Genomic DNA, 27,612 nt, shown 5'->3' with positions numbered 1-27,612 from the left:
TTAAAGGGAATGTGTTAACCACAGTCCTACCAACTCCTACATTTGCTAAAAATCCATTTTTGCAGATGGTACAACGTGTTAGAAATGCACTTTGCAAAGTGTGTGGAAATAAAACTTATCATTGGAATGAGAACATACTATCTGCCTTAGTTCATTGCTTTATTTTTAATAATAATTTTTCAGTCTTGTAATCAATCTACTGTCTATAGTGCAATTTGGACCAATACATTTTGCAAGCCTTTTATGAGCTTTGGTAACCATCAAAACACCCCAATTATTTCAGTTTAAATCTATTGGATAACTGATGACCTTGTAGGATTATTTTGAAAATTAAATTCTCCACCATCAAATGTTTCACTGCTTTCCTGTAGATTTTTTTGTAATACAGAGCAGGACTTCCTGCGTGACCTCTGTATTTCTTTAATGTCAACAATTCAGCAAAACAGTGTTAAAAATCAGAACTTTATTAAGTTTTCTCTAAAACAACAAATGACAAAATAACCAATACAAAAGCATATTCCTTATGCTTAAACAGTGATCTCACAAACATACGTTTACTTCCAAAAGTAAATGATTCCAGCACTTAAGCCTTTCAGAAAATCTTCATTTTCGAAGTCTCCCTGTTTTCAGCTCAACAGGGAGAGGCAACGCAAGACGTTTTCTCTCTTCAGATATTGGTTTCCGAGAAGCCAGACTTCACTAGTTGGTCATCATGCGGGGCGCGATGCTCATGGACATCAGCTCCTGGAAGAGGAGCTTGCAGGCGTAGGGCATTCGGACCAGAGAAATCTGCGGACGGAGACAAGCGTGTCGTGTTAGCAATTAACGCAACAGGAATGAGGGGCACCAGCCACGCGGCGACAGTTTCTTTTCTTCGTTTTAACATCAGGGAAGGAAACAAGATTCGCGACTCCCAAGACGCTGACCAAAGAAAACGTACCTGTGTTTTGTTACGACACCCTCGGCACTCGTAGGTGTGCGTCCTCGTGTTGGCGATGGCCATCAGCCCGCACAGGTTGCACACGTGGACCTGGTACGGGTCAGAGGCTTCAAACAGTCTTTCCCTCAAAAACTGGGCGGCTCCATGAGCAATCTGACAGTCGCGCTCCATCTCCCCGAATCGCAGGCCTCCATCGCTGCACACAGGACAGGAGCACAAACCTAGTCAGGCTGTGGGTCTTTCTTTTCAGACGCAATTGACCCTAGACTGCAGGCCCTGACTAATTTTGCCGAGACAAACTCCTATAGTTCTGAAAGAATGGGAATGTTAACCGTGTCACATCCTCACCGAGATCTACCCTCCATGGGCTGTCTGTTGAGGATCTGAACTGGCCCGCGAGCCCGGGAGTGGATCTTGTCATCCACCATGTGCTTCAGACGTTGGTAATAGGTCGGGCCAATGAAAATCTGGGAGGTCAGTTTGCGGCCAGTGAAGCCATTGTACAATACCTGAAAAACAATCAATGGCATCAATCTGAACAATTTCCTACACCCCCACAATGAAATAACTCTGGGCAGTACATTAAGGTGGATGATGCACCTCTATGCCTTCCTGCGAGATCTTTTGGGCTGACAACTGTTCATAAATACAAGAAATTAATTGAAATTCAGCAGCAACTAAGAACTATACATTTTATTGCAACACAACAGTGCACTACTTACATGAAGATTATGCAGGTTTAACAGCAAGCATAAAATATTTTGATATCTTATTGTGTACAAGCTTCCAAATAAACAATATACAGTAGGTTATACTGCTGCACCAGTATGAATGAATTCTATGCATTAATTTTCCTAGGAGGAAATACTACTATACCTCATTTCCCCTCAGATGATAACCGTATTCGGAGAGCAGGTTAGAAACCTTCTGCACGTTGACAGCATCGTTGAAAGGTGTGGCATCGCCAATCTCCCCCTTGTTCGCAGACACCTGTTCATAATGAAATCCCTTAGACATCATGTATTCTCTAGTCACAGCTGAAAACACTTGTGCTTAAATATATAAAAATGCCCCTCTTTCTTAGAGTGCAAGAACACTATTTCTCTCCACACATAAAAGCAGTTTCCAGAGAGTCTAATGCAATACCTTGCCCTGAAGACACTCGATCAAGTGGCCGACTGTCATTCGAGAGGGGATGGCGTGAGGGTTGATGATGATATCAGGAGTGATTCCTTCACAGGTAAAGGGCATGTCCTATGCAAGAAGTAATCAACAGACAGAACAATGTTACCACAGCAATAAAGTCATAAAATACTCCACCTCTATAGGGAATAGCTGTTCCTTGTTCACCCAGACTTCTTCCAGTTCAGACTTCTCAAATTTCACCCTTTTGCATCAAATGACCCAAACCAGGCTATAATGGGATAAGATGAATGTTTCATACCAGTCACTTAGGAAACACTGCATTCATTCTATCTATAATTGAATCCCCTCCAGGCCTCTTGGAAAAACAGATTATTGTTTGATGATAAAAGTTGCCCTATTTTGGCAGGTTCCACAGCAGACTTGTTAGTATTCCTAGTTCCTTGGCTTCTCCGAGACATTACAATATTGTACCTTCACATAAGCACGTAGAATTAGTATTTCCCCCTTTGATGAGCTTTTTATATTCTCAGTTTGTTATATTCTCTCTAGCCTGGAATTTCATTTACCAGATGTGAAATATGGCAATTAACATTCCAGCTAATTAACTACTGGAAGGAATAAATAAGTTCAGCTCCACTGAAAACAAAAAGCTCTAAGAAACCAAATGAACCGTTAAAAGATGTGGGAATGCAAAGGCCATCTAAGTAATAAAAATAAAATCACAGAGAACATTGGAATATATCAGAGAGAACACATCTGCACTCTGAAAAGACAGCGTTTCCCTTTTCTCTGGGAAGCTTAAAGTCAGTCTCAACATAAATCTGTTGGAAGTGGATATCAGAAGTGCCGTAACTCCAGCTCAGCTGTGTTTGTTTCATGTGTAGGAACAGATATTCTCATCATTACAAATTATAGTCAAGGTTAGTATCTTGCTCATAAAACCATTTCCTTAAAAATGGCAGATTTTCAAATGCACTCCTCTCTTAGGTACCCATACATTTTTTCCTTGGTTCCCTTTTCACTTCTATATTAGCAGAATCAGAATGTGACACTTTCTAGATACGGTAAGTATTTTGTTCCAATATGCAATATAACATTTCCATAGTAAACTGCAGCCCAGTTTCACTTCCCTTAATTGAAATATTTTGCAAGAATGTTTTGCATTTAGCCCAAAGTATATACGGGGCACAGAAGCGGTCAGCTATGGACAGGATCTTCCATAGAGAGCGTATCTGGTTTAAGTTCACAAAGAATGCATTTCTGAAAATAAACAAGGGAAGTTGACGCATTGCACAAATAAGCTTTTACCTCTTGTCTGTACTGGATCCCACAAGTACCCTTCTGCCCATGTCTACTGGCAAACTTGTCTCCAATCTGGGGGATTCTAACTGACCGCACCTGTGGATTCACAGAAGAGAAACGCACACCGCTGAAAAATACGGCAACGTCCTTGTAAACAATAAGCAAGCACAGGGCTATTTCTCTTTGTGACCTCAAGACCATTTCCAGCCATTTCCTTGTGATAATTGAAAAATAAGAGAAATTAAACAAAAGCTGGGCACATCTGTAACAAGCGCTGAGATAGAAAGAAGCTTTTCCATTTCATGATCATCCTACAGCCCAAGATTGTGTTGTCAGTAAGTGGAGAAACTTGAGGGTGGCAGACTCACCCTTATCTTACAGAACTTGTACCCCTCCTGGTTGAGCGTGACCATGACCTGGTCCACGATGCCGGTCTCGCTGGTGCGCAGGAAGGTGCTGCAGTCTCTCTTGGTGTAGCGCCGGTTGGTGCTGTCCAGCTCATCTTCATTCTCCGGCAGCGTGACCGTCTTGCCGATGATCACGTCCTCCCCGGACACGCGCACGCCCGGCGCGATCAGCCCGTCGTCGTCCAGCTTGTCGTAGATGGCGTGCCTCATACCTGATGGATCAAGGACACCCCCCCCCCCCCCCTTTTGTCAGTTCTTCTTCTCAATCTGAAATTCTACGGTGGCAGTTTGGCTCTTTTTCTAAGTTGGGCTTTTTGTTATCCAGTGACTACAACTGTGGCAAGGGGCAGAGAGGACTTCACTGGCAGCTGGCGGTAATGAAAACTGCAGCAATATTATTTATTCCTCCCCAGATATTGAGAAGCAGATCCAAGTGTATCCAATGTATGAAAAGAAAGAAGCAGAAGGGTACCATCAATGCGATTTCAAATTCCAAGATGTTCATCAAATGAATGCAACTTGGTTTTATCAAGCAAAACTATAAATCAACAATAAAAAATATATTATAAAGCACTGGGGGGATTACTTTCATACATTAATATATCCAGACCAAAACAAGTTGAGGACCCACATTAATGCCACAGGGTCTTTATTACCTGGTACAACAAATTTTTTTACAATTCTTTTTTTCTTTTCCTGTATATATTCCTGTATTTTACTACTATATACACACACTTTTCTACACAAAAGTGTTTTTCTTTAATACAAAGTTACTACTTGAAAAGCACTGCTTGGGAAGAGAGGGAAGGCATTCATATTAATCTTGTATTTCACCATCTGTTTTAAACTATCCTATACTGGTCTTACAGGCAGGGCCTTCAGGACAGCATCACATTATTTTATGCAGTCAGTCTTATTATAGTGGAGGCTAATTCTATAAGATCACAAGGCACTGAGGTAGTTATTAACGGGAGCAAAGAGAATTAACTCACCCTGACACGTCTCACGAGTTGGCTTCTCAAAAATCTCCTCTTGATCAAAGCCTTTCTTTGACTCCTGTTCTTTGTATGAGCGGTAAAACACAGATCTGTAAAAACGAGACATTTCAGTATTTAACCAGGCATGGAAAGCTTCACCTTTTTGTAGGTATGTGTGATGTCTCTGCATGGTATGAGAATTATTTTCTTCCCGGGAGACAGGTTTACACTTCACATCTTTTTTACAAGTTTTCAGGAATAGATACAGGAACTACACTAATCCTGAATCACATGTACAGAATATCACAAAGATTATCTTTGTTTTAAATAATGCAGAAGTCCCTTTTCTTGCTGCAGTAAAAGGAGATGATGGTAATCACACATGGTATCAATTTAAAAGTGTTTTGGCATATCCTAATAGGGCAGAATTTCCAACCTTTTCTATGAAACACTGGTGCACTTTTCAAAACGTTTTGAGTTGATGAACAATTAAATATCACAATTCCATTAAATTGCACCAAATTCTACATGGCTTTCAAAAGTTAAATCAGAGAAACAACTTCTACCAGTCTAAATCAACAAAACATTAAGAATGTTCACTTTTCTTCATGTCCAGGGGTATCCCTTCACATGTTGAAATTCACTAAAGAATTAGCAAACTACCAGATCCATGACTTTCTGACGTGACCTGCACATTCACTGCACATATTGTTGAGCACAGTGATTCAATCCATAAAACCACTGAGAATGCAAGGCAGCAGGTACAGTACATCTGGGATCAGGTACTTCCCTTGACCAAGAGCAGAGATTATGTGCTGTGTGTTTGTTTTGCCCAAGTGCATATTACTACACTGTTACTCAACAGTATTATTTCAGCTTGCGTCTGATTACTGTTATCACTGAAGCCAGGAGACAACATGAATAGGCAGCCAGACCTGAAAAATCCTCTGTCCACCGCAGATCGGTTCATGATGACCGAGTCCTCCTGATTGTACCCAGTGTATGATGCAATTGCAACAATAGAATTGATTCCTGGAAGAACAAAATCGAACGGTTCTTTGAGCCTGTTGGAGCGGGACTTTTCTTTTGAGTCAAGGAATGCATCAGGATCAGTGGAGTAATTCCAGGGTTGCAGTATCTTTTTTGCAATATGGTGATCAAAATCACATGGAGCCGATATCACACAGTATTCTGTTGTCTTAATATTACTTGTGCAACATGTACTTAACATAAAGTTGATTTAAGTTCTACATTTAACTATCCTAACATCCTATTTGCTTTTCTATTTGAAGAAATAAATAATGTATCGACAAAAAGACCCAAGTCAAATCTCCGATTTCCAGTTTATATAATGTTTGCTACCTGCATTTAACACTCTGCGCTGGCCTTATCTGAAGGTCAGCGGCCAGATTTCAAGACATCTGTGTAATGAATTTTCCTGTTTTTTGGACTACCGTTATACATCTTCATTTTAGATCTAGGTTCTGTCAGGTCAAAGTGACGGAGATTTTCAAACTTCCCTTCAAGCACATGTCCTACTTTATCAGTGCCGCACGGCAGTTGTTCGCACAAAAACATTGCACTACAAAGCCTCGACACTCTGGCCATCATTTCTTTAAATTTCCTTCCCAGTTCTTTGGACATTTTGAATGTGGACCAGCGGCGCGACAGCCCTCACCCGCAGGGAGCTCCCTGAAGCGCAGGTACTCCATGGAGCGTGTCGTCACCAAGGGCTTCTGTGGGTAGTAGAGCACGTGGGCCAGAGTGTCCATGCGCACGTGGAAGTTGGTAATGTACACACCCATGGCTTGTTTACCCATAGCAGACTGGTACGTATTTCTTGGTGACTAAACAGGGAGAGAGGGGGGAAAAAAAAGAAATTAGCAAAAAAACTGAGAAAATTAGAAAGCGGGGGGTTCCGAAGTTGTTTCTTCTGTGTCACAGATCAAATATTGTGACTACAAGTACCTTTCCTAACCCAAGGACGCTGTACATAATGAATAAAAAAAAATACAGTGGAAGTAAATGAAGGAAAGCATTCAGGTTTTTACAGATGTGGGCAATCAAACATAGACCTTTGTAAAAGTGAAGTTTTTCAGTTTAGATTTAAAGAGAGTTAAAGAAATTGGGTCTCTTAAAGTCTGAGGAAGGCCATTCCACAACTCTGGGGCAGCAACAGATAGGGCACGCTCACCCAAAGTCTGTGATTTAGTCCTGGCGACAGTGAGTAGAGGACCAGCCTCATCTGAACGGAGTCTACAGAGGGGGAGTGTAAACATGAACGAGTTCATAGATGTGTGATGGAGCCAGATTGTTTAGAGCCTAGAAAGTCAACAACAAGATCTTGTATTGAATATGTGACTTGATAGGCAACCAATGTAAAGACTTAAGTGCAGGAGTGATATGCTGCCAGGGTCTGGTGTGAGTTAGTAGTCCAGCTGCAGAGATTTGAACGTACTGCAACCTGTTGAGAAGAGAGTTAGGGATAATATCCATTTATGACTACGACAGTCTTCTGTTCAGCACAAGAAGTACATATGCTCTGGGCTAATAAACGGTATTTCCCTCTCTTGTGCTAGAAAAAAAAAAAAGACAAACCAGCATAAATGCAAAGACAAGCCATACCTGGTTGTGATCGGGAAAAGGGATGATCGAGGCACAGACTCCCAGGATCATAGAGGGGTGGATCTCGCAGTGGGTGTATGTGGAACAATAGGCCACTCCTTTCTCCTGTAAGTCATCAGGCGTCATGGCCAACATCACCGTCTCCTCCTCCAGAGTGTCAATGTACTCTACCACCCCACTTGCCACCAGGTCCTGCCAGCTGGACGAGAGAATACAGACATCGCTCTGAATCTCATGTGGTGGGTTAAAAAGTTTTAAACTTCAGAACAACAGAACGATTGGTATTGCCATGTAAGTACGAGCCTGTGATACACGCAGTATGGTGTATCTTAACTTAAATTTCAACTTAAAGTTCAACTTAAATTTCCACTACTGCACAAAGTGGGAGTGTTACATGGATCAACACACCCTGATACAAAGGGAATGATAACCACAGTAACTCTCAAATGCAAATTAATTTAATACGTCGCAAAAATGTTTTTTCAATGGTTCTCTTCACTGATTATAAAATAAAATATATTTATGCTGCAGTAAGAAATGAATATTTGTCAAGCTGTCCTCAGCTGACACACCTGTAGTTATTGTACTCCCTCTCCTTCAGCTGGTCAATGTGTCTTCTTTTCAGGAGCAGTTTCTGCTTCTCTACAATCAGCAGAGGCCGACAGATCCTCCCGGCATCGGTGTAAATCCGGATCTCTCGCTCGCGGATATCTCTGATCATAGATACCTGCAACAGACAGAAAGGGGCTTCAGAGTCACGAGCTGTCTGGACAGTGCTATAATGAATTCTGGCAGTTTAAATCTTCATGAGGCAACTAGGTCCTTACAATTAATATGAACATACGCCCCCTAGAACTTTTAATCTTGGTTTTCTGATGCAACAAAATTTAACATTAGCACATAGCTCTATAACCATGGATCACATAAACCTAGTTTTTCCTGGGAGAGGCTTTTACATTTTTTAAATCAGCATAAAAAAAACTGAAGGCAGAACTGGGAATAAATTTACATTACGGGACTGTCTTTACCAGTAGATGTCCTGCATGGGCACAGGTTTTTATTTTTCTAAAAGCACAAAAACTAAACATACTGCAAAAGTTATTTTAAACAACAGGCTGCTGTGGAATCATGCCGGCGTTCCTCACCTCTGACACAATGATGTCCATCTGACGGCGCAGCTTCCTCAGCGTGTTCATCAGCTGTTCGGGGTCTTTGTGGATTCCTACCCAGCAGCCGTTTACAAAAATCTTGGTCGCACTGTAATGACATGACGTTCACAAACCATTAACAAAGCACAAAGCTTTTTCAGTAGGCAGATGACTCTAACACACAGTGTCGCAATCCTAATGTAATACTGTATTATCCGATTCCAAATTTTTTTTTACACATTACGTTAAACAAAGGGGAGAGTGATTAAAATCACTCCTGTCGAAGCTCATCACTGCAATTGCTGGCCTATGGAAGATGTCAGTACTGACTCGGCGATAGCAGCCGGGGAGATCTCTTCAAGGTTCTCCATACTCCACTCCTCCAAGAACTCAAGGATAGGGGAGGGTTGGGAACCCACAGAGATGTAGGCCATCAGAGCCAGGTTCTTCACGAGCCCCACAGCGTGTCCCTGGACAAAGGAGAAACCATGACTAAACAGTCCTGTCCACACCCAGTTCAATCACATTCTCAAAACCTTTCAAACATACAAACTGCTGTTGCAAACCTAACACCGCTCTAAGGAACTCCTCCATGACATGACATAAGACCTACCAACAAAGGAATAGTCCTACTTCCCTACAACAGAAGAAACAATACCCCCCAAGAACAGTCACCACTGCTATATAAATGTGATGATACATAAAACCTCTCATAGAAAAAGCACAACAGCACGATTTACAAGTCTAACGAAGTCGGGTGAACATAGGTGCTTATTTTATAAGTCACAAGACGCAGAGATACATAGAATTAATTCATACCCATGTAATAAAGAAAGGAACTCATTCAACACATTAAGGTCTGGACATCCTACCTCTGGGGTTTCAGCTGGGCACACCATGCCCCACAGGGTGTTGTGGAGCTGTCTGGGTTTGGCCAGCTTCCCGTCTCGACCAATGGGAGAGTTCACACGCCTCAGGTGCGACAGGGTTGAAGCAAAGGTCAGGCGGTTCAACACCTAAAATAATAATTCCACGTCACAACTCTCCCACACTGCATTAGAGAAAGATCACATCTTGATTCTGCCCGATTCCTAGAGAGGACTACCCAGAAGGACAGGCAATGTTCTGCTATGTTCAAGCAGGGTGGACAGTGAAAATTAATAGGCTAGTTCAGTTAGCCTGCTCTAGGTCATGAGATAAGTGCCAAAACAAAGACCTGCAATCTCTAAGATTCTGGACATATCCTGCACACCAAGTGGGGTGTTTCAGTCCAGTTAGCCTTTTCAAATTCATACTTCTTTTAAAACCGAATATTACAAAAACCTAAGTTTCTTCTTTAGTGTTTCATGAGAAACAATTGTGTCCAATGGCCTTATTAAAATCTCCTGATCAAATCCTTGAACAATCCTATGAAAGCCTTTATTAAAAAAAATTCAAAAGCATTTCACACTTGCTCTCAAGCAATGTGGGAATTTGTTCATATACTTCATGCAATCACAAGCCGGGTCTTGGCTGTAGACAGAGCATCATTCCTCCTCCTTCTCTCTCCGAGACCCACCTGAGACACTCCAGCTCTGGCCTGATGGGCCTTCTTGACATCTCCCCAGTTCCCTGTGGCCAGAGAGTACTTCAGCCCATCCGAGATGATGCGAGTCTTAATAGCCAACTCCAAGTTAAAATCTTTCCCCCGGTCAATGAACTTCTGGGCGTAGATTCGGATCTCCTTCAACAGATTCTTAAACATTCTGAGAGAAATAAAGAGTAGGAGAGAAATGAAAATAAGAAAACCCTGATTATTTATCAGCAGCTCTGTAACTATCAGTGTGGGAATTACTTTGAAGCACATCATGTCTGTTTACAAAGAACGTACTGAATTATTATTCCAACCTACTTATGTTAACCTTCTTACAGATACCGAGTCTGTTCTTGAATATTTCAACAGCATTTAAAACACGTGCTTTATGACCATGCTATGACCTTTGAATTCAATGAGAAACTGTGAGATTTGGAAAATAGCAAAACCAATATAGTAGTTTATATAGTCTTAATTGAACACTGCAAAGATTAGCCCAAAAAATATGAGAAATGCCAAAAGAGATCTTACGTGAAAACAAAGCCACAAGATAACCATTCTCTCAAGGACTCAATGCTATTTCTCAAGGCCTGAACAAATATTTTACCGAGTTATTTTGAGAGAGCTGAGAGATTCTCAAGGAAGAAAGACATTTATGTTGTTCGTTCATTAATATTTAAGCCAAGAAAAAAACAGCAAATCAGTGGGTATTTCTTCTAACATGTTATAGCAACACCAATCAGTATTCAGTGTTAAGTAAGTCTCTTAGGACAGAACCGATATAAAATCAGGTCCAGAACTGGTTTTCAAGTGGACATAAACTACAGAAAATTTAGAATATAAATATTTTGTATAAAGGAACACAAGAAAAATAACATGCAACATTCTTCTTTGTGATTAACACATCTGGTAAACAACCTCCTCTTACTTACTCATACGTTCTTATATTTGCTTATTCTTTTTCAATGGGAAGCGTCCGACAGTAACGGAAATACTACAAACAACATTAAAATCAGGTATCTGACAAGTCAATGAAGGACAAATATACCATATGCGGATCTTCAGAAATTAGTTCCTAAGCAAACTCGACCATTTTGACGCGCTCGTTAGAAAAGTGAAGCCAACCGCTGATCTTACCCGCGAAACAAGAAAGCAAGAAGCGGCCCCGCCAGGTCCAGCCTCTTGTTGCCATAGTGATCTCTGTCGTCCAGCTCTCTCCTGCCTAGAGCGGCCAGGAGCAGCCTGTGGACCATATACCTGAAAGCACAGAAAAAAATAACACGGTCAACTTTCAATTTTCCTTTCAGAGAAAAACACTTTAAAACAAATCTCATTTTGTACACATTCCCTTAATTTCAAAGTTTATAGTTTGTTCTGGGGGTACATGTTAGCTTGCTTTCAGATTTGTAATCTGCAAAGAGGTTCAACTCTTCCCATTCAAAAGTTGCTTGAAATCTGACCCCCGCATCAGACCTCTGAAGAAGGAACTAAGTTTTTATGAGTGGTTAAATTATTGAGGTGAATTCGTTGGAAACAACATCCTTTGAAGTAGTGCATTTTTTAAAATCTCAGCGCTGAATGCAAGTAGATATACTATAGATGTTATTTCACACTAGTGATGCTGGCTCCTTTCGAATGGAAACCTGCAGACAGTTGTCTGTCTACCAAGCTGGGAAACCCCGAGAGCTTACAAGAAATTCTGCGTTTTACCAATGAATGGGCCATAATCAGGTATTACAACAAAAAAGGTTACTCGTGTACTTCACCACAGCTCCTTATCAACCGTTTATCATTTAATAATACAAAATCACACTTCACAATTCTGACAAAAGTAAAGAGGACAACTAAATAAACTTCTCCTCTCATGAGATGTTAACGTATTTTTCATTGTTTATGATTTCTATAACTGTCATCTGGTTACCCTTTCCAAAATCTATGAATGTATTCTCCCGGGGAACAAGAATCATTATAAAACACCACCACGAGGTACGAAGCTCTAATTCCTACCCCAAGAAGTAAGCCTTCTTCGTCTCGCAGAAGTCACTGACTCCCACGTGTGGCAGCACTTCTTTCTGCAGCACCTCCTTGGCATATTTAATTCTCTTCTCCTTGGTAACCCCGGGCTTGGCACCTCGAGAGCCGATGAAGTTCAGAGCCACGTTCTGTTCCTGAATCACAAAGGCCTCATCCAGGGAAGGCTTGACCTGGCCAGACACAGATTTGGATGGAAAAAAAAAATCATAAAAATGTCAAACATTTCCAAACAACAAATTTGCCTTTTAGACAAGTTTACATTTAATGAAAGAGATTTACAGGATATTCATGAGGTGATGTAGTTCATTATGGACCAATAACCTAATTCTTATTGGATGGGCAGGATGGATGAAACAATTATCACCCATTTAGTTCCTTCCTTGTGCTCTGGGTCACTTGAAGGCCAAAACAAATAGGTTGATAAAGAGGTCTTAAATATTAGGGGTGAGATTTTTACCTCATCTGGCAGAGAGTCAAATTTCAACAAGTAATTAAGCTGCATTTCTTTTGTTGCACTCAAATATTGATGCATATATCAGACAACTGAAGGGATCATCTCTAGCATGAGTATTTTAAAATATTATGAAATGTATAAACAGGTCTCCCCTGTCTTACAAGGCAGTTGTGGTTTACTCGGTTTCACATTTACATGCAGATTTGATACTAACATTTCAGCAAGTGGAACCAGCAACACATACTGTCTTGGTTCGTCTTGTACCACGCATGTGCCACACTGCGTCCCCTACATTGTCACTGTATTCTCTCATCTGCTTCATGTTTTTGAAATACTACTTGGTGAGAAACCATGGTTCCTAAGTGTGCTATGAGTGAGAAAGCACCAGTAAGTAAGCGTTTAAGATCTGTAATGTCTTTAGGAAAGAAAATAGAAGTGATGGACTGGCCTGCACAAGATGTATCATGTGCTTGAGTGGTAGATTAAAGGGGGTGAAGCAATCTATATGCACAATTTGGAAAAATTAATTATCAATTGGGGCTGGTGTTGCGAGTGGCTTTATCTAAAATTCAATTTCTATTGTATTAATGTACAGGAAATGATATTATAATATATATACCAATATTTAATAAGATTATAATGCAGTTCCTTATACACATTACTGTGTATTTAAGAAAACATGGGTGTTATAATGAGATTTACAAGTCAAATGTGAACCTAACTCCCATTTTTCCCCATATACTGTACCTAAATATTCAATACATGCAACAGCTGGGTTACCGATAACGATTCACCAGTGCAAAAAAAAAAGGGAAAGATTTTATCCATAATAAATCTATCATTTACTTCAAACATATCAAACACTTGCACCATTTTCTTAAAGCATGGACTGCAATCCATGGTACACTTAGAACATTACACTCAAAAGGTACGGTATTTAAAATGAATGCTAAAAATGCATGTGGCACAGAAAAAACATGAAGATAAATTAAAAGATTTTCATAAAACCACACAACAACAAAACAAAAGTCACCATTTCCATCATTTCTGGATCATCAAAGTCATAGATGATGTGCTCCAGGATGTCGCGGTCAGACACGAAGCCCAAGGCACGGAACACGATGATTATGGGCACTTCCTGCCTGATGTACGGCAGAGTGGACACGATTCTCTGGCCAATGGCACTTTTCTTCACACCCTGGTGAATGAGGTGGGTGAACAAATGTGAAAATTTCACCAAAATGAAAAAGGACATTTTTTGACAGTCACACACGTGCCTCTCCCAGGTGTTTTACATCCATGGGGGACATTTAGTGTGACCAAAAGTGTCCAGCAGCCCGGTGCTGCCCCAAGCCCTAGTCTCACCTGACCACCTCTGGCCATCATGCTGACCCAGATGGAACTGGTGGGACGGGAGGAGTTCTCCAGACAGGACCGGCATTCTGCGGTGTAGGCGTACTTGGAATCCTTCTTGGCAAACACATACACTGTGTTTGTGGCCATCTTCTCCTGAGCGATCAGAACCTGCAGCAAAAAAGGTGCATAGCGCCAAAATCATGAGCTGGGCCACAGTATAAATACCTGCGAATTCAGCTTCAGATAAAACTATCAAGACTTTCTAATCCAATATTCATCCAGCTGTTATTTTATTAATGACTAATTACCTGACTACTGAATTAGTTGACATTTCCATGTATTCCAAGTACACTTCAAAAAAAGAAACTACACGACATACATTTTAAAAAAAAGTATTTTTAGAGCTGAACAGTTGTTGGTTTGGAACCAAAGAGGACAGATCTGGGGGGCAAGAGGTTGTGTCAAGATCTGGCCCATTTCAAGTTCTCTCCATGTATGAATCCCGCTCTTCAAAAAGAAGCTAACCAGACAATCTACAATGTTTTTTTTTGGAAAATCTGCAGAGTTTTAGTAACAATTAAAACATTAAATACTTCTGACTGATGCCAAAGACTTTACTAAAGGTGTCCCTATTGCTGTTATAGAGTATGAAAATCTTTGTAAAACACCACTTCACATGAAATGGCTGTCCATCGGCTGTGCTCAGCTGGACAGGATTATTCCTTTTACCTTTTCTGATCCGTTAATGATGAAATAGCCTCCCGGGTCCAGGGGACACTCATTAAGCTCACAGAGATCACGGTCTGTCAGCCCACTGAGTAAGCAGTAGGTGGAGCGCAGCATGATGGGAATCTTTCCGATGAAGGTTTTCTGGTGCTGCGTCTGCAGCTGCTCCTCCCCTTCCTTGATGATGGTTTTGGTGATGTCCACATAGAGAGGAGCAGAGTACCTGAGCCAGGAAAGAAATTGTGAACATCAATAGATTCAGAAGATAATAATTGCTTACACTTATATAGCGCTTTTCTGGCCACTCCACTCAAAGAGCTTTACAGGTAATGAGAACTCCCCTCCAACACCACCAATGTGCAGCACCCATCTGGATGATGCAATAGCAAACATAGTGCACCAGTACACCCAGCACACACCAGCTATCAGTGGGGAGGAGAACAAAGTGATGAAGTCAGAGATAGGGATTATTAGGAGGGTATGACTGGTAAAGGCCAGGATGAAATTTGGCCAGGACAATGTCCCAAACCCCAGTGTTTTGTACGATACAAACACAGCAATGTTTTGGGTCTGACTTGAATTTCATATCAAGATAAGGAACGCAAAAGAAAGGACACATACATACACTCCACTAGGTTAACAGTCATTTACGTAAACTAATCACTCGTGACCAGCTGTGAACTCGGCCACTTGCTATCCTTCGAACACCTGATGTCAGTTCATGCACACCTTCTCCAAAGGTAGTACTCTTTACTCTCTACTCATTTTTATCCGACTGACCCTTTAAACCAAACCAATTTACAATGGAACTCAAAACTGGGTATTTTTACATCCTTTTATTAATTTTCCAACAAAATTCACATACCATCCATCATTTAAAAATAAGATTAAGAGAAGAAAAAAATCCACCATGAAATAGTATACAATAAAAGAAAGATAAAGATAAAAAATTATCTCCAGTCTTCAATTCTAGTGACATCCATCCTGTCCTCTCCTCCACATTCAGTCACCCCCCCCACCATCCAGCCTAACCCCTCCTCCCTCAGTTTGGGGAACCCACAGAGGGATTCACTTTCATACTCACTGACCCTTAAGCAACAATTCTGTTAATGCCACTGGCAAATACTCTGTAACAGGTGACCATAGTTTATGATCTTCTGTTCTCCTATGGAAACTGCACTAAGCCTTCCATAGGGCAGTACACTACAACTTTCTCCATACCAAAATGTAACAGAGGGTGTTTTTTTTAAACCAGTTGGTTAAAATCCATTCCCTTAATAAGAGAAATAAATTATCCAGAAATTGATATTGTGATGGGAGAAACATTATTTTAGAAGGTAGACCAGAAATGAGGAGCCCAGTGTCCAACTTTATTTTAAAATGGAAAAATATCAAAGCCAGGTATTGTTATTGGAGTACTTCAGGTGAATTCCTTTGGTCAAAGGTACAAACAGCACTGTCTCAGCTGGAGTTTAACCTTCCAGTTTCAGAGACCTAACCCCTGCTGCACAATGCTGCTCTAGCTCTCAAAAAAACCCTGGTGTGAAGCACATTTCTGCAACAGCAATGGACAAAACTAAACAATGTGGGGGATCGCATCAGAATAGGGAGCAACACAACAATGTAAAGCTCTACTTACGTAAGATTTCGGAGTCTAGCTTCATTTGGCATCATAGGAGAAGGAGCTCCATCTCTCTCCCAGTGCGTAGGTTTGGAAAGATAAATCTGCTCAAACTTCAGCAGGTAACGTGGCTAGAACGAAAAGATGACAAGAGGTGATAAACATGCAACATCCACCCATTGATTTAACAGAAAAAAGGGCTTTCGCCCCTACTGTGGGCAAACCGCCCCCTGCACCAATTAATCAGACGTATCTGTGCATCAACACATATCACTACACTTTCAGTCTGCTTGGGGTCACATGCCGGAAAAATCTTTTCAAGCCGTCGAGAGACTCACGGGCTCCTCCACTTCTCCAGAGGTGTGCTGGGCCTCAGCCTGCAGGTCGATGGGTGGGGCATCCTCCACAATCCTCTGTACTGACATCTGGATGAACTCATCGAAAGAGTCCAGCTGCTGCCTCACCAAACCCTTTTCATCAAAATAAGAACTACGAAGACAAGAACAGGCCATCCATTACTAATACCATTGTCCCCCGTTGTGCCTCAAATGTGGAAAAAAACCTGGGCTGAATTTGCTTTGAAGATCTGCATTACAGGAGATGATCACTTCTGCTTCTATAGATTTCTACAGGACAGAATAACTGCACAGAAAGGAAGAATGATGACTGCATCAGACAAACTGCAGCTTCCAATGTTAAGAATGACAGTGAACTATAGAGTATCTTCATTAATGCCCAACATTTCCTTCTGTTTTAGAACTTTAAATATATTTTGATTCATTACAGCAAAATCTGTGAAACCCTTTACCAGAAATGTTTTTAACTTTGTACATTTGTATCAGAAAAAAATGTGCTTTTTTAAAAAAGCAGGATAGAACTTGACTGGACATAAACAGACAAGCATATATATGAATATATAAGGGGACACACTTAAAATAAAATGAAAAACAGTTCAACTTTTGCAGTGGAGAGCCACAATCAAGTAGGTCTTATAGGTCATCCTTAAATTATATCTTTGTAAGGACCTGCAACATGTGGACTGTGATCAGTTTAGTCAGGTAACTGGTTCAGCTAAATCAGGAATGACCAACCTTTAAACTGCGTAGCTTTAAAAAATGAACAAAACTGAAATTATTCATTTCAGTTCTCAAGTCTTTACAATTGTTTGTAGGAAAACTAATGGTGACATTCAAAATCTGCTGGGTTGTACGTCACTGGGACCAGGGCTGGACTTTTACAGCACAGAAGAATGTTGAAATGTGAGTATTAAGTCAAAAATAAGATCAATAAATCTCAAAAGATGACCCTAAAAGGTGAAGGTGGTTAATATGTTGTTACTGTATATTTTTTAGGCTGCTCACCTGATGACAATCCAGCAGGCTTCCTGCCACAAGTCTGGAGTGATCTCATCGTCATCTTCATCATACTGAATATCTAAAGAAGACCACAGAATTGTAATATTAAGGGAGCCCCATCCACATAAAATATTATGCTCTTTTTGGACTTCCCCCTAAAAAAGTATTATTCACAGGCGGTTACCTTCTACAGGAAGGAAGCTTGCTGCATATGAAACTAACAAAGAAAGGTAAGATGGCCCTTAATGCATTTGATTTTCACAGAAACTGTTTTTACACTACATGCGTTGTAAAAAGCTTTTCAAGAGACGGTACTTGGACCTGCTATCTCACAGCTCTGGAGACAGCGTGTCGCCTATGCAGAGTTGATCGCACTGCATGTACACATATGAATTTTCTCCAGGCACTTTGCTTCATTCCACTTCCCAAAGGCATGATCAAGGATAAAAGGAGCAAAAATTCTTTATTCTCCTCAATAACCTGCCCTCTCTGAAGCAGCTTTGTTACAATGGCGACACGAGTGTAATTGTTTGTAAAGGCAGAACTTAGACTAATATATCAGGAGGCATCTGTAAACTTCACCGAAATTGACTTTTATAACGTTTGCTACTCTGCAACCTTTTCGAACATTAAAGAAAAGGCCACGTTTTTAATTCCTAAGGACAGTGGTACGCAAAATGAGATGTTAGAACCACCATGAACTCATTACCGTTCCTCCGATTTCATTTTCTGGCGTTTCTTGATAAAACTGAAATGCCAAAAGCTTTTTGGAAAATCACCTTCCCTATTTGGATGTAAAGCTCTCGCCTGTTGAATGCATTTCAAAATACAAATTTAGAACTCATGTGCTGAAAGTGACTGTAAATACGAACGGTTTAGACTGAGAATGTTGAAAACGAAGCACAATATTTCTAAAACAAATTTCAGGATGCACAAAATCTAAATAACAGATGTCGTTAAACGTATCAGAGTTAATGGCACAATTCATCTTGCATTTATAAGACACCTCTGTACAATACAGACCAAAAATCAAAGAACGTACGCTGACGCCATGTTCAAAATATTGTTTAAAAAAAGAACTAAACAAACCAGATACCTACCTTCATCTTGATCATACATATTGGATTGAAGGTACTTCCTTTATTGACTCCAAAAGAAAAACAAAACACTTACAAATACGTTGAATTAAAAATAAGTGCGCTATAACCCTCTACTTCCATCCACACCACCTAAACACAACAGTACGAGATATCGATGGTGTATACGTCACTTCCTGCACGGCTTTCGTGATGTCAAACGAAACATTTTAAAATAATTGAACCACCAGAAATATGTTAATTGTAATTGATATTCTCAATAATAATACAAAGATAATCGTGATAATAATTATTAATAATAATTTCGGATGGTTTGATGTGGTAATCATATACGTCACAGGAGTCAGAGTACTAAAAATGGAAGACTCCTAGACGCACCACATGTGTATGTTATTATTTGCTATTCAAGGTTCAACTAAGAAGAAAAAACGTAACCTTTTAAAAAATATTTCAAGTATAATTTCTTTTTTAATTATATTAAAAATGCAGAGGTTATACCGACTAAAGCAATATGCTCCTGCTTGTTATTGCGCCCGGAATGTGTTTCCTGTATTTTTACCAACTTTGGGGGACAGACAAGGTAATCGCTGTTCATCTGTTCTACGCAATTGTCCAGGACTCTGTAGAAAAGTGCCAACTTTTAAGATCTACTGCTTGGAAGACACGTGGACGTCAGTGGTCCGATGTTACAGCACAACGCAAGCGGCAATCGGCGACAGCGGAAAGCAGGGACGTCTTGGAAACTCTTACACATCGATTGAACCAGAAAAAGAAGAAGAATTCGTCTTTCTAGACTACTCCAACCTAGAGGAAGAGAACGATGATGGGGTTTCTTTCAAACCCCCTTCGCAGATGGGGTCTGTGGCCAATAAAGAGAGAAACGCATCGCGAAAGTCGTGTACAGAGGTGTATCACAGAGCTTTGGAAATACAGATGCGGTTATTAGAAGATACAGTGTTAGACCAGGACCAGGACGTACAAGAAATGGATATAGAATTTCATGACGCTGGCTTCCCCCTTCCTAAATTAACTTCTAAAAGGAAAAAATCTCAAAAAATATACGGCACTCCAGATAAGGAGATTCCTTTTAGTGACAACAGCTGTTCGGGATGCGGTGCTCGTATGCATTGCACTGACCCGATTTTGCCCGGTTATGTACCCAGTGAGAAATACAAACAGCTAATAAAGGAGGACAAGATGGACAGAGCGGTGTGTCAGCGATGTTTCTTGCTTGTCCATCACCAAAAGTCTTTAAATATTCAGGTTTCGAAAGAAGAATATCGGAATGTTGTTAGTCGGATACGCCAAGAAAAAGCTTTGGTATTGTTCATTGTGGACCTTCTGGATATTCCCGATTCTATCATTCCAGATCTGTTAGAACTAGTGGGCAAAAATAAAACCATAGTGGTTCTGGGAAATAAAATAGATCTGCTACCTGGCGATTCGGATTGCTATTTAAAACGAATTAAACGTCAGCTTTTTGCATATTGCGTTGACGCAGGTATTACTTTAGGCGATGGCACCAAAGACGTCCATCTCATCAGCGCCAAGACCGGCTATGGGATAGAAAACCTAATTTCGAGTCTTCAAAGATCGTGGAAATATAAAGGAGATGTGTATTTGGTTGGAACAGCAAATGCTGGAAAGTCTACACTGTTTAACACCCTGCTGGAGTCGGACTACTGCAAGTCGAAAGCTCCAGATGTGATTCAGAAAGCTACCATATCTCGATGGCCAGGTAATTATTACATTTGCCAGGCTGCAGGCCAGTGCAAAGTGAAGACCCGCTCTCTTTCGTCGTAGAAGCCTATGAAGGCACTATATAATGCAGTGAGGTTTAGCATGATTTGCAGAGAAACTGCCCATATGTCTAAGTAAAGGCCTTGCAGTGCCAAGTTCAAGTTATTAGGATATGTTTATGTGAAGTCTTTGTATGAACAGTGTAATAAACCTCAGTCTAAATCACTAGATGTTTTGATGATTGAGGAAGAAGTACCTTTCGCTATTCCCTCAGCTCAGTGTATGAAAAGTATTGTTTTCAATCTGTCAAAACCTAAATTTATCCCATGTTAGGGGGTCATATTTTAGGTTGTTGCAGATGGAAGCAGACACTAACCTATCTGTTTTTTATGAGGCACCACACTAAATCTCCTGAAGTTCCCAATCATCAACCCCACTCCATATCGCATGTTCAAGAGGTCTGAGAGACTGAAGAGTGATGGCTCTCAGTCGGAGAAGGACCTGAGCCCACAGGAATTAAGACGACTGCAGCAGCTCAGCAAGCAGGGATATTTAGTAGGTAAGAGTTCTGACTTCTATGACAGTACCAGATCAACATTTGTTCAGGCCTGAATAAATTAAAAGGAGACAGAATAAAAACCCTGTGACTAAATCTAAACTTCCCCTTAACCCTAACTTAAATGACACAGTGAAACTCTTAACTCTAACCCTATGGTCCCCTTAACTCTCAGTCCTCACTTTAACTTACATTCCGGCATCTGGTACCTTAACACAGCCTGGTTTCAAGCCCATAATTATAATAATAAACCTATTCCTGTTCCTCCATGACCCTGATTTCTTCAAGAGCCCAATGAAAGACTTCCTGTGGGGGTGGAGTTGCCACACTTGCACAGTTGACAAGGAATTTGTCTTCCCTGTTCATTTCAGGGCGAGTTGGCAGGTCTTTTGGCTTGGCTGTCCAGGCGCAGAAAGATATGGACGTTGTGGATTTTGATCTAGAAAGTCTCAGTGTGGGAGAGGAGGAAGAAGACAGAATGAGTAAAAAATCAGCTCTTTCCAACCCAGTGGAGTTCACCCACAACGAGCTCAAAGATGCGCATTGGCTGTATGACACCCCGGGAATTATGAAAGAACACTGTGTGAGTGCTTTTGCTAAAACATATTGTACGTTTAGCCAATGCAATCTTTGTGCTTAGCTGCAGAATAATTACTACATGCACCTAATATATTGAATCAGACATGAGTCATGAGTGCAGCATCATGTCAGATGTAGAGCTCTTCTCTGACTGAAACACTTACTGTCTGCTGGTGCCCATGGTCAGTTATTGCTATCCCTATTAGTTAAAATGTGCCATCTTGTAGTTGTTTTTATTCCAGGCAGACATGGGAAGCTTTAGTACTGATGAGCTTGATTATTTCCCAGAGGAAACTGATTGTCCTACACTGACTCCAGCTCCCTTTTCCATGTAGATGCCCCTCAGAACCTTATATGTGCCCATAGAGGTCGCCTCTATCGGACCCACGTACAGACTTCTTTCTTGTAGTCATCCAGAACACCAGGCAACGCGTTATAGCTCTCAGACACTATGAACTTGCAGGGGTTTGGAAATTAGAACTAGTGGCTCAGTTGTACAGCAGTGGATTTCTTGAGCAAGGTCAACATGGAAGTAGGAAGGGTAGCTCTTTGCATAGCTTTAAACAAGCAACAGAAGTAATGGATTCAAACAGAGTATATTTTGATTTTCCAAAGGCTGTTGATAAAAGATTCATTCTCAATAGGTAGTAGGGATTCAAGCTACTGTATGGATTTGGATTGAGAACTGCCTAATGCATAGAAAACAGTGAAGGGGTAAATGCTCAAAACTGGGTGATGTTATTTCTGAAGTACCACAAGTCTCTGTGTTAGGACCACTCCTCTAAATCAATTTTTAATTTATATTAATGATCTTCATGGGATTAGGTTATTAACTAGTCACGTTCACAGATGACACCAAAATAGGAGGATGAGGATTAAAAACAATCTGTAAAAGATCAAGGCAAACTTTAACAAATGGCAGACAGCATTTAATGCAGACACGTGTAAAGTGTTTGTAACAGGGCGCTGTGTATACTGTGTGCCCATGTTTGAAAGCCTATTGAAATAAGCAGTTCTGCTATTTAATCTCTTTGCATTTTGCAGGTTCTCAGTCAGCTCACAGATGAAGAGTTGAAGATGGTGGTACCAACTCAAGCCATTGTGCCCAGGACGTTTGTGCTGAAGCCGGGAATGGTGCTCTTTTTGGGCGCCCTGGTGCGCATAGATTTCCTTAAGGTGGGTAAATTGTAGAGGTCATGACCATTTGGTTTTGTGCCCATGGTGTCATACATGGGCTAAAAAGTAAGATGTTTGTTAACTGTTTTTAGAGTATGTTCCCCAATTCAGCATGGACGTAAGTGACACTTTAAATGCAGCTGTGTTAAATGTTGTGATGTAAAATAAACGCAAGTGACAATAGTGGATTACGATTTCAGTGAAGTTAAAAGTGCCAAAAGGATAATTGAGGCAAATAATGGTAGTTTGCAATATTACATGCTGATTTTGGATGTAATATTGCAATATTACCAATATTACATACATATTTTGCTTGATTATTCAATAGGTATCTACAGATTTTTTCGTAATAAAAGTACCACAAACACATCGCCTGGAGGAGAACTGGGACCCCAGAGGTCTATTTGCTCCCACAGGAACTTTTTGTTTTCCCTTCTTTTGTACTCTTGAGGTCTACTGTTGCTGTACAAGATTGTTAACTGCTGTATAAATCTGCAAAGCAGTCTGTGGCAAATGATTTAAGAGAGATTTAATACTTTTTTTCAAATGAGATTCAAAGGAGATAAAAAAATATTTTAGGCATGAGTGGTGCCATTAAGATTCTTGTGCACTCCATGAGTGGTAGCCTGTTTCACTTTAAAGGCTCTTCTTGCCTTAGGGCGAGAGATCTTGTTGGCTCTCGATTGTCGCCTCCAATCTCCTGCCAGTTCACATCACCAGTGGGGAGAAAGCAGATGACATTTACCAAAAGCATGCTGGGAATACACTTCTTGGGGTAAGTGCGTGTGAACAGTAGGAAACCAAAACAGAAAACTTTTAAAGCACAACTCTTATCTTTGCTGTAGCAATTAAATTGGGGGAAAATGATTTTTTTAGTTTATAGTATTAAAGTGATACCTCAGTAATTTGATAATGTACTGACAGGTGATCAGGAGTGAAACAAATATAATTGTAATTTGCTTGTTTGGACATACATAATGTATATATAGTTTAGTATTAGGCATTATGTAAAATATGATGCCTTTAGTTGAGTTTTATCATAAAAATGCACAAGTTGGTGCATTTTGATCAGAACATCAGAAGCCGTTAGTCCACCAAGCAAATCTGGTCCCGTTTCTCTGTAGTCCTGTAGTCTGTACTGGATATACTGGGAACAGCCAGTAACGATTAAGGACAATCTGTTTGGACTGGACTGTTTGGAGCTAATTTTCTGTTCATGACCTAAAAAAGATTGTATTTAGCCATAGCATCATGTGCCATTTAATACATGCTTTAAGAGATTTCCAGTTCAAACATGTTGTACACGGAATACTTCTCCTTTGTCATTAGGTTAACTCAGCTCCTCCATTCCTTCTTTCCTGCTGCCTGTTTTAAAGGAAAAAAAGAACGGATTTGCAGTGCAGTTAAAATTGATGTTACACAAATTTCAGGTGGCTGCAAATACACATTTGCTTTTTAGAATTAGACATACTCGGGTAGCATGTTTCAAAATTAGTAACTAACAATAAACCTTTTCTCCTTTCTGTTCCATAATGGCATTTATATAATAATTTAGATAGATAGATAATACTTTATTAATCCCGTAGGGAAATTGATGTGTTACAGAAGTCAGCCCAAGACAAGCAAAAACAGACATTAGAATAGTTATAAAACAAAAGACAACAAACTAAATAAAAATAAATACATAGGTGTGTGCAAAATGTGATGCTCATTTAGCTGAGCTATAGAGAGCTCTGAAATTCTATCCACTTTCTTGGTAATAAGTCATGGATATGAAGGTCATGGGACTGTGGGGACATTCAGGTGAGATGCTGGGCTTGTTTCTGAGACTTGTGCTAACACGACAGTACGTCTTTAGGTGCCTGCTGGTGGGGAAGAGCGCATGAGACAGTTTCCAGCTCTTGTACCTCAAGACTTTGAGCTGCAGGGAGTGGGGCCTGAAGAGGCTATAGCCGACATCAAGCTCTCGTCTGTAGGTAGGAACAGCGCCATTGACTTATTCTCTTAACTACTGTGACATAAGGAGCACCTGGGTTGGAAAAGCGGAGTGGTATTGCAGTGAGGTAAATTGAAAGCCAATGAACACTGGATTATCAACTGGAGTAGGGTGATTGTCCCAGTTGTATTGTTTCGCTGTAGTCCCTTACTGGATATACTGGAAACAAGATTAGACACAGTTTGGACAGTAATTCAGTAAGCACTTTTGACTGTTTTTTCAGGAGCTTATTCTATATTTTTTTTTACATAAGAGCACCACTATTAATGGCAGTAAACCAACTTGCGTTCACACTTTCTACTTCATTGAAACTCAAGATGGGTTCTTGGAAAGAAAGCATAATAAAGAAATGATGTGAAGAACCTCCATACATCCATTTTCTAACCAGTTCATCAACGTGAAGATCATACCTTCAAATTAGAAACCAAATAGCAAACAAAATCAAACTCAGGCAAGAAACATTTGTTTTCAGTCTCATTTAAAATATTGTTCTGAAGCAGAGGGGCATGCTATTTAGCATTGTTGTCTCACATGAGTGTTTGATGGGTACTGTTGTTTGTTCATGCCTTCAAAGTCATGCTGGCTAGGGTAATTAGGGTGTCAAAATTGCCTCTGTGTGCTCATGTGTGGCTGCCCTGTTATTATCTGGCATCCTTTCTCACCTTGCCCACTGTACTGTCTGGGTGTTTACAAGGAATGAGAGGCTTTCTGTTAAAGGGTGGCGGTTTACTGCTTCTTATAATGTAATGCGGGATTCAATTGCAATAAAGCAGAAGCATGTTAAAGGAATGGTCGAGTTGTAGTCCGTATGGTGAAAGCTGGAGTTGGTTTCTTCTCCCCCAGGCTGGGTGGCAGTGACGGCTCACGCCGAAGACAAGCTGCTGTTCCGGGTGCACAGTCCGGCGGGGGCGGGACTCGCACTGCGCAGGCCCCCGCTGCTGCCCCACATCGTGCTCCTGAAAGGGAAGAGGATCCGGAAATCCCCCACCTACAAAGCCAAGAGACCTCCGACCCTGCTGGACACCTGTCTGTCTACAGCTAGAACAGACAAATCAAAGAAATGAAAAATACTGTGTCTTCACGTCATGTCATTCTGTAGCAGCAGCTTTCTCAGGAGAGGAACTGGCATTCTTGTACAACAGTCAAGGGAGTTAAATACATTTAACAGTTGTTTAAGACTAGTTTTTATCACATAATTCTGAGGTTGCCAATTTCAATGTTTGGTGGTCCAATGTCAAGCCATCAGGACATCTCTTATGCCTTGTATACCTTCTCCTATGACTCTTCTATTCATCCCTCTCAGCTGCCTGGTACTCTTCCAACTTATCCAAAACCCTGCACCTTGCTAAATATTTTGTCTTGCTTTTCCCCTGCATCTCCTCCTCTTCATGCAGTTACTTAGTGAAACATTCCTGATTCCTCATTGGAACCGTTTATAGATCCTTCTTTCCCCTCTTCATCACTCTTTTTACCTCCTTTCATATATTCTTCCCTGCTCATCTACCAGTTGCAGACTTGCTCCCCTGGGGTAGAACCCCACACCCAGGGGCAGGAAGACACTCTCTCTGACCACTGCCTTCCAGCTGAACACAACGATGGCAACTTAAGATTTATCCCTGCTCTTGTTGTGACAGGCAGCTGTATGAGAACATAGGACCATCAAATTCATACACCTCTTAATTGTTTTGCAATGTTAATGCTTTAGACAGGGCGGAGCGGTGGCTCTGCGCCTGTGGCTGGAAGGTTGCCAGTTCAAATCCCACAGCCGGCAGAGGAATCCTACTCTGTTGGGCTCCTGAGCAAGGCCCTTAACCTCAACTGCTCCAGGGGTGCTGTACAATGGCTGACCTTGCGCTCTGACCCCAAGCTTCTCTCTCCCTGCCTGTGTGTCTGATGGAGAGCAAGCTGGGGTATGCGAAAAGACAAATTCCTAATACAGGAAATTGTATATGGCTAAGAAAATGATCTGATCTTACACTTCGGCAGTTATTAATTGAATTGAATCACTTCAGCTGATTTAATAACACTGATTGTCAGCTTGAAGCCACTTTATATGTTACTTATTACTTGCCAGATAAAAACACCATTCTTAAAGTGAAATGTATGGATCAAGGGTCTTCACGCTGGTCCTTCAGAACTCCTGTCCGGCAATATGTACATGGATTTTAAATTATCAGCTGCCCAAGGCTTGAAACGGTTAAACTATGATCAGTTTAGCAGGGGGTATGTTCATGTATCATTTAGAGATATTTTGTAACAAGAATCAGAATACCTTTATTTCTCAAGGAGGAGCGTTCCCTTCATTAAAACATTACTTGCAGAACTGAATAACTAAACACGTGATCCTCATCTTTAAATAACAGTCAAATAAGGGAGGCCTGTAAGAGTAACAGGATAAGGGCTCTTCCAGACTGGGAGTGGAGATCTCTGCTGCAGGTATAATTCCAGGGTTTTGTTCAAAAAGATGTAATCCTCAATTGTTCTTGCTCTCCAATTAATCAGTTTCAAAATTTAAAATAAAAAACCTTGCATTTTTAAAACAGGAAATTATAGTTTTTATTACATTACTATGCAAGAACAAAAATACTGTTGATACTAAGATACTATGAACTGGAACTCAGAATCATGACAAGGAGACAAAAAAAGTGGAAAAATCCCTGCCAATTTTTAGCCTGTGCAATTGATTTATATTTGGTCATTAAAATACCACGTGGTCTGTCTTCACCCTTGATTTAATTAGTGGAAATCTTACTTTGATTATCTTCAAAATTTATGTTCAAAATAAATCAATTTGACAAAAAAAG

General features: G+C 40.6%; 2 protein-coding genes across 2 annotated transcripts; one reads left to right on the top strand and one right to left on the bottom strand.

Annotated features, from left to right (window-relative positions):
• Positions 1-446: 446 nt before the first annotated feature.
• polr2b (RNA polymerase II subunit B) lies at positions 447-18,926 on the bottom strand. Its single transcript, XM_088631624.1, has 25 exons — positions 18,765-18,926; positions 17,671-17,743; positions 16,648-16,798; positions 16,328-16,440; positions 14,692-14,911; positions 13,972-14,130; positions 13,640-13,804; positions 12,126-12,322; positions 11,256-11,375; positions 10,104-10,290; positions 9,418-9,561; positions 8,876-9,015; positions 8,543-8,654; positions 7,970-8,124; positions 7,398-7,596; positions 6,451-6,619; positions 5,708-5,804; positions 4,788-4,882; positions 3,757-4,007; positions 3,395-3,484; positions 2,087-2,194; positions 1,817-1,930; positions 1,289-1,449; positions 941-1,136; positions 447-789 (listed from the first exon to the last, which is right to left on the bottom strand). The coding sequence occupies exons 1-25, from the start codon at positions 18,781-18,783 to the stop codon at positions 700-702; spliced, it is 3,525 nt and encodes a 1,174-aa protein (XP_088487750.1). The 5' UTR covers positions 18,784-18,926; the 3' UTR covers positions 447-699.
• Positions 18,927-19,096: 170 nt separating this feature from the next.
• noa1 (nitric oxide associated 1) lies at positions 19,097-25,984 on the top strand. The gene is made up of 7 exons (XM_088631647.1): positions 19,097-20,499; positions 20,896-21,060; positions 21,429-21,640; positions 22,681-22,812; positions 23,471-23,587; positions 24,671-24,788; positions 25,652-25,984. Exons 1-7 carry the CDS (start codon positions 19,143-19,145, stop codon positions 25,870-25,872), a joined length of 2,322 nt encoding a protein of 773 aa, XP_088487773.1. The 5' UTR covers positions 19,097-19,142; the 3' UTR covers positions 25,873-25,984.
• The last annotated feature ends 1,628 nt before the right edge of the window (positions 25,985-27,612 follow it).

The sequence above is a fragment of the Lepisosteus platostomus genome, chromosome 1 (genome assembly GCF_059453375.1).
Source record: "Lepisosteus platostomus isolate fLepPlt1 chromosome 1, fLepPlt1.hap1, whole genome shotgun sequence".
NCBI lineage: Eukaryota > Metazoa > Chordata > Actinopteri > Semionotiformes > Lepisosteidae > Lepisosteus > Lepisosteus platostomus.
The sequence above is the reverse complement of the archived record's forward strand: the minus strand, read 5'-3'. Positions and strand labels throughout refer to the sequence as shown.